Source organism: Sminthopsis crassicaudata, chromosome 3 (assembly GCF_048593235.1).
Source record: "Sminthopsis crassicaudata isolate SCR6 chromosome 3, ASM4859323v1, whole genome shotgun sequence".
Lineage (NCBI taxonomy): Eukaryota > Metazoa > Chordata > Mammalia > Dasyuromorphia > Dasyuridae > Sminthopsis > Sminthopsis crassicaudata.
In genome coordinates this window covers 318,651,158-318,664,510 of record NC_133619.1, presented here as the reverse complement: position 1 = coordinate 318,664,510, position 13,353 = coordinate 318,651,158, and the positions used below count along the sequence as shown (strand labels likewise).

Here is a 13,353-nt window from a genome sequence, read left to right as displayed (position 1 = left end):
CTTAAGGGTTGGCTCAAATACTTTATTTTAAAGGCCTCTGATTATCAAAATGCATGTGTGTGTGTGTGTGTGTGTGTGTGTGTGTGTGTGTGTAGCTTTATTTATCATTTATATAAGCACTTGCAAGGAACAGGGAATTAAGATCCTTAGGTGTCTTTTGTTTGTTTATTATTAAAAGAAACAAACAAACAAAAACATAATATTGACTTTAGAACAAAATGCAGCCATATCTATTTCAATTTCCATCTGAGTCAATTAAATTTATTTCAAATTAAGAATTAAACAAAATATTTTCACTTCCAAATTTTCTCCCTCTATCCACCCTCTCTCCCAAGCATTTAAAAGACAAGAAATATGATAACCATTATACATATGAAGTCATGAAAAATATATTTTTCTTTAGCCATTTTGTAAGGTGAAAAAAGAAAAAAGGTGATAAAATATGTTTTAATATCATTTAGAATTAATCAGTCCTCTCTAGAGATAGATAGCATTTTTAATCATAATTCCTTTGAAATTGTTGTAAATCATATTGATTAGAGTAGCTGCTTTCACATATGATTAGTGTTATAATATTGTTACACAATAGTATTCCATCACTTTCATACACCAGAATTTTATTAAACATTCTATAATAGGTAATCACTAGAATAAAAGTTATGAGCACTACAAGCACTAGTACTACTGATTCAATCTCTTTTGGAAAGGAATATGGCATTATACAAAAAAGAACTAACTACAAAACTGCTCATAACTTTTATTCTAGTGATTCTACTACTAGGACTATACCCTAATATCCTGTTTTATTGACAAGAGATATATTTTTATAAAAAAATTAATAGCAATGTTCATAATAGCAAAAAAAGAAAAAAGAAAAGAAAAAATGAGAAACAATCCATGCGTCTAATCATAAGGGAATAACTGAACAAACTGTAGTATATATGTATATTATAAATATGATGTAAAATATTCCTCAAAATTAATGTTTTTATATCAGGACCATGGAGCAGCTAGGTGACACAGTGGATAGAGTGCTAGCCCTGGAGTTAGGAAGAAGAATAAAGTTCAAATCTTGCCTCAGACATTTTCTAGAAATATGATCCTGAGAAAGTCACTTAACCTTTGCTTTAATTTCCTCAAATGTGAAATGAGCTGGAGAAGAAAATGGCAAACCATTTTAGTATCTTTGCCAAGAGCTTCTAAATAGGGTCATAAAAAATCAGACACTAATGCAATGACTGAACAACTAATATCAGAATCTTATACTGAGTCTCCTAGGAAAAAAGTAGCATTTATCCAATCAAAATATATTTTATATGTGTAATGAAGCAGTCATCAAGAATTTAATATTCACCTATCCTATGTAAAGCACTGTTCTAGACTTTGGGATAGGAAGATAAACTGAAAATTTGTTCTTGCCCTGAAGGAATTTACTTCTGAGAATTTACTTTAGAGAAACCTATAAGTCAACCAATAGAAAACTGAATAAAATGAATGGGTTTAATTAGTTGATTTCTGAGGGTTTCTTTAGGTAGTATTCTATGTATTTTATATCTATTCAGCTGTAGTATTCTATGATTTTGTAAAATTGAAGTTGACTGTGCTTTGGGAGATGTTTTCTACAATCAGAGAAATTACTATGAAGAATTGATATTTGCCAGAATCACTTGTCTCATGTCTGCTAGGTTTGTTTCAAGTCTCTGAAAAGAGAGAAATATCAAGTTATATCTTCATCAATTGGGAACAGCTAGGTGGCACAATGAATAGAACACTAGGCCAAGAGTAAAAAGACAATTGACACATTTTGTGGACTTTGAGATGTTTTTGTTGTGCCACAGTTTCCTTTTATTGTACTGTCTCAGTTTCCCTAAATTATTCTGCCTCAATTCCTTGAATTGATTTGCCTCAATCCCCCTGGTTGCACCCCCCCTTTCTTGTTTATTAGGACTGAGCTAATTAGGGCTGTGGAGATCTGGCCACTCTGGAATCCCAAAAGATAAAACTCCAGATGTCCTATCTCAGATACCTAATTGGCATCCTCTATCTCTAACTTCCAGACTTTCTATCTCTAATGGACTATCCCCTTCACTCCCAGTTTATCAGAATTTATGGTCCTCACCCCCCCCCCCTCCTGTCAGAACCAGACTGATGATTCGTTCATGGAAATTCCCATGTTTACCAGTGTTCTGACTCCACCCTTTTGTCTTCCTGACCTCTGGAATCTCACATTCAGTGCTGATGCTGATGCTGAGGCTGAATGCTTTAAAACATCAGCTCTGGGACCAAAATGGATCCTTTGGTTTCCAGAAAATCTCTCCCTTTCAGAAATCCAAATAAAATATTAAAAACACTTTAATCTCTATCTTGCCTCAGTTTCTCTGGCATTACATTTTTTTAGGGCTGTTTCTTTTATTTCTATCACCTCATTGGCAGCTCCATTCAAAAATAGTCTGGAAGTTATGAAAATAAAAGAGTTTCAGATTCAATAAGATGTATCAATGTGTATTTTCTCCCTTTTAGAATATAAAAGCACAGAAGCAGAGACTCAAGTTCCATCAGCAAACATGCCAGCTGCTCAGGTGTCCCAACAATGTCACACCAATGGTAATGTTTTTTTCCTCAATAATTATGGCAGGGAGAGCATACACAGGCAGTGCAGCAGTTCCTATGTCCTTTGTCTTCTCAAGGAGTCCATATGTTGCTGCTCTCTTGGGCATAGTGTCTGTTGGAAGATGGGGCTTTCAGCTTGTATTAATTACTAGGTCTATTCCTTTTCATCACTCTCAGTTCTCAGCTATCCAGGCTACTTTTCCTTAAAGGTGCTTCCTGCCCTTCTCTTCTCCATTCCTGTGTTTAATGGATTCAGTATCTCCTATTGGTCAATTACTTCTGATGCAAGACTCCATGGCTTGAAAAGTTGGATTGAGAGGGGGGAATTTCTTCCAATTCCTTCCTTCCTCCATACCTTCCACCTTTCTCTCTCCTCTAGCCATGGATAATCATCTAACTAAGACCAGCTGCCCTTTTAATTTTGTCAGGGTGAACTCCTTTAGAGGAAGGTCTAATACCTGGACATGTCTTTGTGCTTCTTTTAATGCCTTAATACCTCATTGCCTGATTTATCAACTGTGCTGGGGAGAAAAATCATTTGCTGGGGTCCCAACTCTTTGCTCTTCCTCAATTCACTTTGTGATTATTTTTTAAGTGTTCACACCATGATGTGTAAGTTGACAGTGCTGGGAGTGAGATCAGGAGCAAGTACTGCCTCATGTGGGATATTGGGGGAGGATCTGCTTCAGAAATGCCTTCACTAATCTCTTGTTTTTATGTCCAGCTACCAGTACAGTGTCTGTACAGATGGATACCTGTGCTGTTCTCTCCTGCTTACATTGCTCAGCAAAAGAATTTGTAATGATCACATGGACCATATTCCCCGGAGACAAAACTTCCTGTATCATAGCTTACAAAAATTACAATATCACTAAGGAAACAAACTGCTCTGGTACTAGAATAAACTGGAAATCTGGACCTGAGAGGAACTTCAGCCTTCAGATAGAGCCAGTGACTATTCATCATGAGGGATATTATCAATGTGATCTTGTAACACCTGATGGGAATTTTCGATCTCTCTATCACCTCAATGTATTAGGTAAGGTTCAGCTTCAGCAGGATCTTATGGGCAACCAGGTCCAGGACTGGAAAACAGGTAACTTGCTGAAAACCACCAGATCTCTCTAAATCTCTCTTCCTCTCCTGTAGTGCCTCCTCCTGTAAACCTGTCTGAGGAGGAAAATGGGACTGTTGTATGCAAGGCTGCAGCTGGGAAGCCGGCTGCTCAGATCTCCTGGGTACCAAAAGGAGACTGCTTCACTGAGGAGAAAATTCATGATAACAGGACAGTGACTGTGAAAAGCACTTGTACCCGGAATAGCTTCAATGCATCTAATATCAGCTGCTTTATTTCCCATTTGACTGGGAACAGGACTCTGTACATAAACCATGAAGTCCATAGTAAGTAGCATTTCTCTCTTATACTGTGTTTGGTTCACTGTTCACTCTTCTAGAGAAATAATATTAGGAGAGAAACGTGGTATTCTAAGGGGTATAAGAACTGTATATTTAAAGCTATCTCAATATCAAGTGAAAAATGACTAAATAGAACAAAAATAGTGGGATAAATGGAATAAATCTTTTCTTCTTTCATTCCTCTGGCATTGATGGTTAGTTTTATTTTCTATGTATTCTCCTTTTACAGGTAAAACAAAAGGAACTCATTTAAGCAGGGTGAGGGAAAAACCTATTTGCTTGATTTGACTGAGGGAGTATTAAACTGAGAATTGAAGGTGACATGTAAGACTGCTCACTTAAAATAACTAGCCCTGATACCATAGAGAGCAGCAGTTGTAACATAAGGAGAAAAGGAGAGGGGATGCTGAATAATGCACAAGAGATAATCAGGAAAATACACAAAAATCAAATTCATGCCCTCGTGTCAATGTTTTGGATAGTTTAATCAATAGAGACTTCAATTAAAAGCAGGTAAATATGAACTCATGGTTATCACTAAGATGTTATGGGTTGTGACTCATGAATGGATTACATTAATGGAATATATATGTATATATATACACATATATAGATATATGTTTGAACACATTCATACATGCATAGATGTTTCAACATAAATGTGTATCTATGAAATCATCAAATAATCATATATTAAATCTCTAGTATAGATAGACATTGTGCTAGGAATTTCAGATATAAAGACAAAGTGAAACTGTCCCTCTGTTCAAATAACTCATTTTAATGAATCAACATGTACATATATCAGCATATTAAAAGACCTATCAAATTAAAAGACCAAACAAATATCATAGGAGGGGAAAATATTAACAACCAAGGAAGGAAAGAGAAACACTAGGAAAGGCCTCTTTGAGAAAGTGGAACTTGAGTAGAGAAATGAAGCCTTCAATTCCAAGAGGCAGAGGTGAAGAGCTAGACCATTCCCAGCAGTGGGGAGAGCCAGAATAACGGCACTGAGAAGGAGAGATGAAATTTCATGAGTGAGGGACATCAGCAAATAGCTAAGTAAGTCTAAGCAATGAATGTATGGAGAGGAGTAATGCATAAGAAAACTGGATAGATAAGATAGGGCTTGATTGTGAAAACTTTAAAAAACTCATTTAATCCTAGAAGTAAGAGAGTATCACTAGATTGTATTGGAGGGAGTAATGTGGTCAAATCTTTTTACAGGAAAATAATTTTGGCAGTTATATGGAGGATTGTTTGGAATAGGGAGAGACTTGAGGGGGAACACTTAGGAGGAGGACTATTTCAATAGTCCAGGTGAGAAGTTATGATGGTCTAAACCATGGTGGTAGCTGTGTGTGTGGAGAGGACATTCATACAAGAGATATTATGTAGATAAAAATCAATATTTGGCAATAATTCAGCTATATAAAGTGAGTGAAAATAAAATGTTGAGGATAATAGATTAAATGGAATGTACAGAAAGATTGCATTCTTAAATAAAATGCAAATCTGTATGGAAATTTGCAGAAATAATTGAAAACAATTGGTGAAAAACATTTGATGAAGATCAATAAGAAGGAACAAGCAAAATCAGTCTCATGGAAAGAATATACTATAGATGGCTTAGCCAGATACTGGAAATAGCTGATCAGTTCCTTTTATAGGTCACCTTAATAGAGACAACATAATGTTGGAATGGAAGTCTTCAATCTCTATAGACCTCTTGTGGAAGTCTTTCTTGCTAAAAGTATATGCTTAAATTAGGGGAAATGTAAAAAAAAATGCTGGTAGATGACACTTTATTGTAGTTCAATTGTTCAGTTATGTCAGACTCTTTGTGACCCCATGGACCATAGCATGCCACAATGTCTGTGGATTTTTCTTGGCAGAAATACTGTAGTAGTTGCCATTTTCTTCTCTAGTGGGTTACCCTTTGTCAGAACTCTCCACTATGACCTATCCATCTTGGTCACCCCTCCTTGGTCTTGGCAGAACATTCAGGATCACCAAAAGCAGTGATTCTATTGGCCATACCTGGCCCCCCTCTAACCTCACAGTTCATCTTGGCCAACTCTCTCTGGTTATGCCTCTCCTTACTCAGATCTTTGTTGTTCCCCATAAGGCTGATGGGCCCACTGGGACAGAAGGGCTTTATTCCTTCGCTTCTTAGGTTCCCAAAGCTGTTTGGGCTGCTAGTGGAGAAGCACCAGTGTTGGGATAAGAGAGTGGCCAGCCTAGCCGTGCCCCATGGTGCCAGCTTTCCCTGCTAACTTTCCATTTCAGTGTCAAAGATAGTAAGGACATAGACCTCAGGGAATGCTCCTTGCAGAAGACAAGAAAGAGGCAAGTCCCAAATTGCAGCCATGGCTGGAGCTCTGGCTCTGCTCTGTGCTGCATTAGTCACTGTACCAGGGAAAGAGACTGAGCCCTCTTTTCCTTTTTTGGGGAAGTGAGCACAGTGGATAAAGTATCCTTTATCCTGAAATCAGGAAGAGCTGAGTTCAAATCTGGCTTCTGAAACTTCTTAGCTGATGACTCTGGGCAAATCACTCTAACCCTTTTGCCTCAGTTTCCTCATCTGTAAAATAATCTAGAGAAGGAAAAGGGCAAATCTTTGCTAAGACAATCCCAAAAGTTGTTATAAAGATTGACTGAAACGACTGAAAAACAACAATGAGATTATTCTATTGATGGGTCAGAGGACTACTGTAAATGTAGTAAAAGAGAATTTCAGAAAAGCATTTAAATATCTCTTGACATTTCTTTTTGTATAAGATGAAGAGTCATGGACATGATGATAGCACAGTTAGGTAGAAACCATGAATTGGTTCAAAGCATGGTAATTTAAAGAATGAGTACAAGGTGGGAGAAAAAGAACTTAAGGAAACTAATAGACTGAACCAGTGTTGAATAGTTCCATCCTTTTTCTTTTTCTGTTCATTATTAATGACATGGATAGAGACACAATAATCAGTTGTGCAAATATCACAAAATTAGTTGGCATAATAAATACATGGGATGGTTGAACTGGGATCCAAAAAGGTTGAAACAACAGATTATATTTAATAAAATGTAATTTAATAGGAATAAATGTAAATTACAACCGATGGGCTAAAAAACACACAAAGAAAGGGGAGATGTGTATAGACAACAGTTTTTATGAAAACATCCATAGTATTTTAGCAGACTGAAAGTTCATTATTAGTCAACACAGTGACGGAGCTTCAAAACTTTTAACTGAGATCCTTCCTCCAGACAAGACTAAACACATTAATTAGATCAAAACCAAGGCCACAAGTCTGAAGCCAGCCACTAGATGGCCTCCTTGTGGCTGATAAGGGCAATCTGACTTCTACATCTAATCCTCCAGGTAGAAGATAGTACATTAATCAACACAATCACAGAATCTCAGAGAGAGAAAGAACTTAAGGAAATTAGTAGTCTGTACCTAGAGAAGAATCTTTCTCTAAGATATCTGACTAAATGGTCATCCAGTCTTTGCTTAAAGAGCAGATTACGGTGTTGGGGGTGGCCTTACACCAAGACCTTATTAAATCAGGTTGGATTTGATGATGAAATGAGACAAGTCATGTCCTAGAGCATTTAACAAAAGGTGGTTTACTTTGCCCTAATATGGAAGGAATATGCTACAAAAATATAGAGATACAGAGCTTATATTGATGTGACTTTTCCTATATCCCCATATGGAAACACATCTAGTCAGCAAAATTATTATATTGTTAGAATGGAGGACTACTGTAGAGATAACATACCTGGATTTCAGAAAGGCATTTGGATATGGGCAGGGCAGGATATGTGATTTCTGTGGTATTTCTTAAGTGGAGTGAGCCACCTCTGCATGAATGGAACTTTTTATGTCCTTAAATGACCAGGAAGTTGTAAAGGAAGCCATGGAAACCAGGAGGCTTTGAACCCTTTGAAACCTACTTCAGAATTCTATGATACATGTTTTATTATCACCAGCATGTCCTTCCTTGTGACATAGACATACAAAGCTTACGAACTGCTACCTGCTTTATGCATTCTCTTTTCCCAGAGCAGAGCTCAGCAAGTCAGAGAATTATGCTGTTACTATCTGGCAAGCCTTTACTGTTCACACTTCCCAAAAACCAGAATTGCTTTATATAGTTGAATACAAGAATGTTTTATAATGTTTCCAACCACGATGAAGTCTAGTATTTTATGCAATGCTCCTTTCTGCAATATCCCTGAGACAAAATCACCTAGAGTCTCCTTGACCCTTTCCAGGGATACAGAATTATACATAGAAAAAAGGAGTTCATTTTATTTTGTTCATCTCTAATTGTTAGGTAGGTCTGCTTCCCCCCTCCGCTTTAAATCTTTATATTGTTTTGAATATAAAACAGCATGGCATCACAGAAGATACTGAACTTGGAATCAGAAGGATTTGGATTCCAGTATTGTCTTTGACAATAGCCATGTGATCCTAAGCAAGTTATTTACCTTCTTTGTGCTTTTGGAAGCTCTGTGGGTCTTATGAAGTAAGTTGTGGAAGGAAATTCCACATTGGATGAACATTACAATTCTCAGAATTTTTTTATCCCCCTCAATTACTTTATATACTGCTTTTATTTCCGAATTTTAGTAAGTGGTACCTGGTTCATCTTGGGTAGCTTATAAGTGCTATTAGTTAATTAATAGTTAATTATTAATTAGCATAGATATTAGTGTTCCTGAAAACTCTCTAGTTTCATTCTCAGCATCAGTAATTCACCATTCATTTGGTCCAGCTACAAACTGCTGAGTTCTCTGCATCAGTAAGGATTCTAAATGGTACCATAAGAAAATATTAAGCCCTGAATACAGACTAAAGCATACTATTTTTTTCCTTAAAGTTTTTTTTTGAGGGGGAGGGGAATCTGTTTTCTATTGCAACATGAGTTTTATGGAAATGTTTTGTACAACTTCACATGAGCCTTCTCATTGGGTGGTATGGGGAGGAAGGGAGAGACTCTGGAACTGAAAAACTTAAAAACAAATGTAAAAAAAATTGTTTTGCATGTAACAGGGGAAAATAAAAATATATTAAAAAAGAAATAATGAGGATACCAAAAAGGAAATGATAAACCTAGAATCAATCAAACAATCTACATGCATTTATTAAACACTTATTTTATTCCAGATACGGTTTTAGGTTTTGAGATACAAATATAAAGAAAGCAGTAACTTTTACTCCTTAGGAGCTTACATCCTAATGGTCAAGACAAGAGTTCTAAAATAAAGAGAATAAATGCAAATAAATACTAAGTAGTTAGTTAAAAGGTAGTTGGAGAAATGTGTAGCACAGTGTCTGGCACATAGTAGGTGCTTAATAAATTTTACTGATTGAGTGAGTGAAGAAATGTGTTAGCAGTTGAGGAGATCAGGAAAGCTTTCATCTAGAACATGTAGAAGAAGCTAGATCTCAAAGGAAGAGAAGAATTTTATGATGTAGAGGTGAGAGGAAATGGAAATGCTTATGCAAAGACATGGAAATAGGAGGTGACAATCATGTATAAAGAACAGAGCTGAAAAGCTAATGTGGATTAAAGAATCCAATGAGGCTATAAATGTTATTGATAAATCAACTTCATAATAAAATTCCCGAGAACTTTTAGGTTGGTAAGATGTCACAAAAAACTATTCTTGACATTCTTAAAACATTATCTATATCTTTATTTAAAGGTTTCCAGACTTCAAAATATTTATTTTGGATCCTTTCTGTTTTTCCTTTGTGCATCGTGGTGGGATTGGTTTTTTATAAGAAATCCAGTTGGTGCAGGTATTGCTTAATATTTTTTAATGTCTTTTTTACATTTTAGTAGAGAAAAGGCAGATTTGGTTAATATGAATAACTTTAGGGAGGGCAAGCTACTTTATTCCATTTAATCAGGAAAGATTTCATGGAAAAAATAGATTTGGGAGACTGAATGTTAAATGAAGGAAGGAATTTTATTAGCTGATGGAGAAATCAGAGGAAATTTCAGGGATAAAGATATTATGGGAAATAGGGTAAAAGCATGGTGAATTCAGTCATGCAGGGTTTTGGGGCCTAGAAAAAAAGGATGTCTACTGATAATCTGTGCTGGAAAGTTAATTATAGCAATGCCTCATATATACAAAGAAGAGATGCCATCATGTATAATCTTCATTTAGTTCAGATAGGTGTTAATAACCTTCCCTTCTTATTTTGAAATAAAGCGCATGATATGACCCATCTCCCACATCCTTGGTGTGAATGTTCCAACTTTCCTGCTTTTATTAAGCTCTTCCTGAACTGAGATCTGTGAATATACCCAAGAGTAGCATTCAGGGACTGCTGTTAGCTGACTAGATATTCGTTGCTTGTTTTTTTTTTTTTTTTCCTTTTGTCTTAGAAAATCTCATTTCTATTACAGCAAGTGTAGGAAGACAGCACAGGATCAGGAATTAAGTGCTTCTCATCCTGAAACCTAAATAGAGATTTACTGTAGTCATTCTTGCTTACTTTGTTTATACACCCTCATATCCACATCCACACACAAATATATTTGTTTGTTTGTTTGTTTACAGGAAATGCCCTAAACCAGAAGCTACTTCAGGAACTGGAGAGGTAAGATAAAGAGGGAAATTTCTGTGAATCTTTTTCCTTTCTTTAATCTTTCAGGCTGATTGTCTTATGTTAAGATTGGTGTTTTGTATGAAAACAGCACATTTTGTTTTAATCACTTTGGACTGATCCAATTTGTTTATTATAGTCAACCTTTAGGCAGACCTCAATCCAAGCTGAACTGAAATCCACCTTGTTTCATATTCAAGTACACAAAATTTGATATTTTTCCAAATTCTCAAAATCATTGGGGGAAATGAACTTATCCTTTCTTTTCTAATCTTCTTCAAACCCTACCTACTTTGACTTTGACTTTGGCTTTGACTTCAGTTAATAGTATTACCTTTCTTATAGTCACCAAGGCCTAAAACTTGAGACATTCCTTAGTAATAGTCATCAAATTTCAATTATTATTTTTCTTTTAAAATGTCTCTTATCTACTGCTTCTTTTTCATTCATATTTTATCTATTTAAATAAAATCCATCATTGCTTCAACTTGTAATATTACAATAATCTTTAAACATAGTGTCAAGTGACTATAATTTGCTGTCTATGATAGATACATGTTCAGTCATTTCATATCTTTAACTTCTTGTTCTGATTTGTTTTAGTTTTTCCTATTTTAATCTGGCTAATCATTCATTTTATTATGTCACTACATGTTATTAATCTCCATTGCCTACAGAATAAAATCCAAGCTCCTCATGTGGCTTTCAAAATTCCCTACAATCTGGGCCCATCTATACCTATTCAGTTTTATCTATCACTAACTCCAAAAATATCTGTACTGTAGGCAGGCTATTTTCATTATAAGATTTCTCTCAAGTCTTTGTTGAGGGTCAAATAAACAAATACTTATGAAGCACTATGTGTGCCTTTCCCCTTCTGCCCTAACTATTCAAATCTTACCCATCATTCTAGACCAAGTTTTAGTTCAAGACCTTCTCTAACCATGATAACCTATATAAATAGTATGCTTCTTTAAGAGTTCTGTAGCATACATATGCCATGCAGATTGGAGATACTCTAAAAATGTGTGTCCAGTGAATGGAAGGAACATCTCTTTGTTTCTGTTTGTTTACCTATGAGATCCATAACTTGAATTGTATATGGACTTGAGAGTAATGGATATCTTTAAGTAGTTTGGCCTTAATAGAATAATAGGGCAAGTTTCTGTAATTACTTTTTGGTCTTTGTATTTGAGGTTTTAACTCTGATTTCTATATGAAATTAGGATGAAGTGGAGCCATATGCCAGCTACACAGAGAAGAGCAATCCCCTCTATGATAGTAGGACTGAGGTGAAGATTTTTACAACTTCATAAAGTGAAAACTTTGGGTTGGAATTCCAAGCAGGATTTACCAGTTAGGACAGATTAATCCTGGTGCAATAGAAACCCACTGCTGCAATAGAAACTCACTGCTGCTTGTCATCTCCTGGAATTTCTGGGGAATAGAAGACTCTCTTCTGACACCTCTCAACATCAGAGACTGAAAGAAAGGTCACATTTCCTAATAGTCACTGATAGTGAGATTTTGGGAAACTCAGTGGCCACCAGTTGTTGATTTTATAAGCTGATGGATTACAGAGACATTCCAGCACTCATACTTCCTAATTCCCCTTTACTCGACTAATCAAATTCATATTCTTAGCTAACATAATAAAATATTGAACCATTTATTTAATCATTTATTTATTTAGCCATTAATTTAGTCATTTCTAGATTATTGCCTTTTTTGAGTAGTTATAAATAAAATGTATACACATTATATCTATATATGTGTACATACATGTGAATATGTATATGTGTATATACCCACACCTGCATACACACAATGTTTGGTATCATGAGGCCATGATCTTTGTGAGCATTAAAAACTTGATTTGATTTAATGATATGATAATATGGAAATAAGAACATTATACCACCTTGAATCATGTAGTAAAAAATACTATACTAATTAATATGAAGGTTGATCTACAAATACTTATCAAATATTTTCAGTATTTTCAGCAATAATCTAGGTGCTATAGGAGAGTTAGAAAAAAATAGAAATATGTGACCCTTTCTTTTAAGGAATTTACAGTTTAATTGAGGAGAGAATGGCAATATCCATGGAGCTATAGTAAATAGTATGGGATAATTCATAATTATTTATCAGCAATTACCAAATTGTATGACATAGGCTTTGTATACTCTAGGAACTTAGAATTTTGTATAGATAATGTAGCACAATTCCTTCATTTTACAGGTAAGTCTCATAAAGAAGTCACTTGCCCAAAGTTACTATTAATTGACAACTGTTATTGCTTAGTCATATCTGATTCTTCTTGATCTCATTTGGGACAAAGATACTAGAGTAGTCATTTCCTTCTCTGGCTCTTTTTATGGATGAGGAATAAGGCCAACAGGTGAAGTGACTTGGTCAGAATCACACAGCTAGGAAATATCTGAGGCTTGCTTTGAACTCGGAAGGATGAGTTTTCCTAACTCCAGGACCAGTGTTTTATCCACTGAGCAGCCTAGTTGCTCAGTAACTGGCAACATTAGAATTCAAATTCAGATTTTCTGATTGCAAGTCCAGGATTCTTGTCACTGCATCATGAAGATCAAAGAAGACTAGAATAGTCAAGGAAAGTTTCATAGAGAAGATGGTATGTGAACATATCAGCATTTAGATGAGCAGCATTTAGATCAGTGAAGAGG

The 13,353-nt window shown here is 35.5% G+C and overlaps 1 protein-coding gene across 2 annotated transcripts in view; it reads left to right on the top strand.

Moving 5' to 3' along the window:
- The window catches only part of LOC141561508 (cell surface glycoprotein CD200 receptor 1-like), a 35,093-nt gene extending 22,763 nt beyond the window's left edge, over positions 1-12,330 (top strand). The window contains exons 2-8 of one of the 2 annotated variants that reach the window (XM_074301191.1): positions 2,521-2,604; positions 3,335-3,649; positions 3,760-4,011; positions 4,256-4,284; positions 9,742-9,838; positions 10,609-10,648; positions 11,881-12,330. In XM_074301191.1, coding sequence (XP_074157292.1) covers positions 2,521-2,604; positions 3,335-3,649; positions 3,760-4,011; positions 4,256-4,284; positions 9,742-9,838; positions 10,609-10,648; positions 11,881-11,950 — 887 coding nt within the window. In that variant the 3' untranslated portion in view covers positions 11,951-12,330. The remainder of the gene's footprint in view (positions 1-2,520; positions 2,605-3,334; positions 3,650-3,759; positions 4,012-4,255; positions 4,285-9,741; positions 9,839-10,608; positions 10,649-11,880) is intronic. The other variant, XM_074301192.1, reaches the window with a different exon arrangement.
- Positions 12,331-13,353: the final 1,023 nt, after the last annotated feature.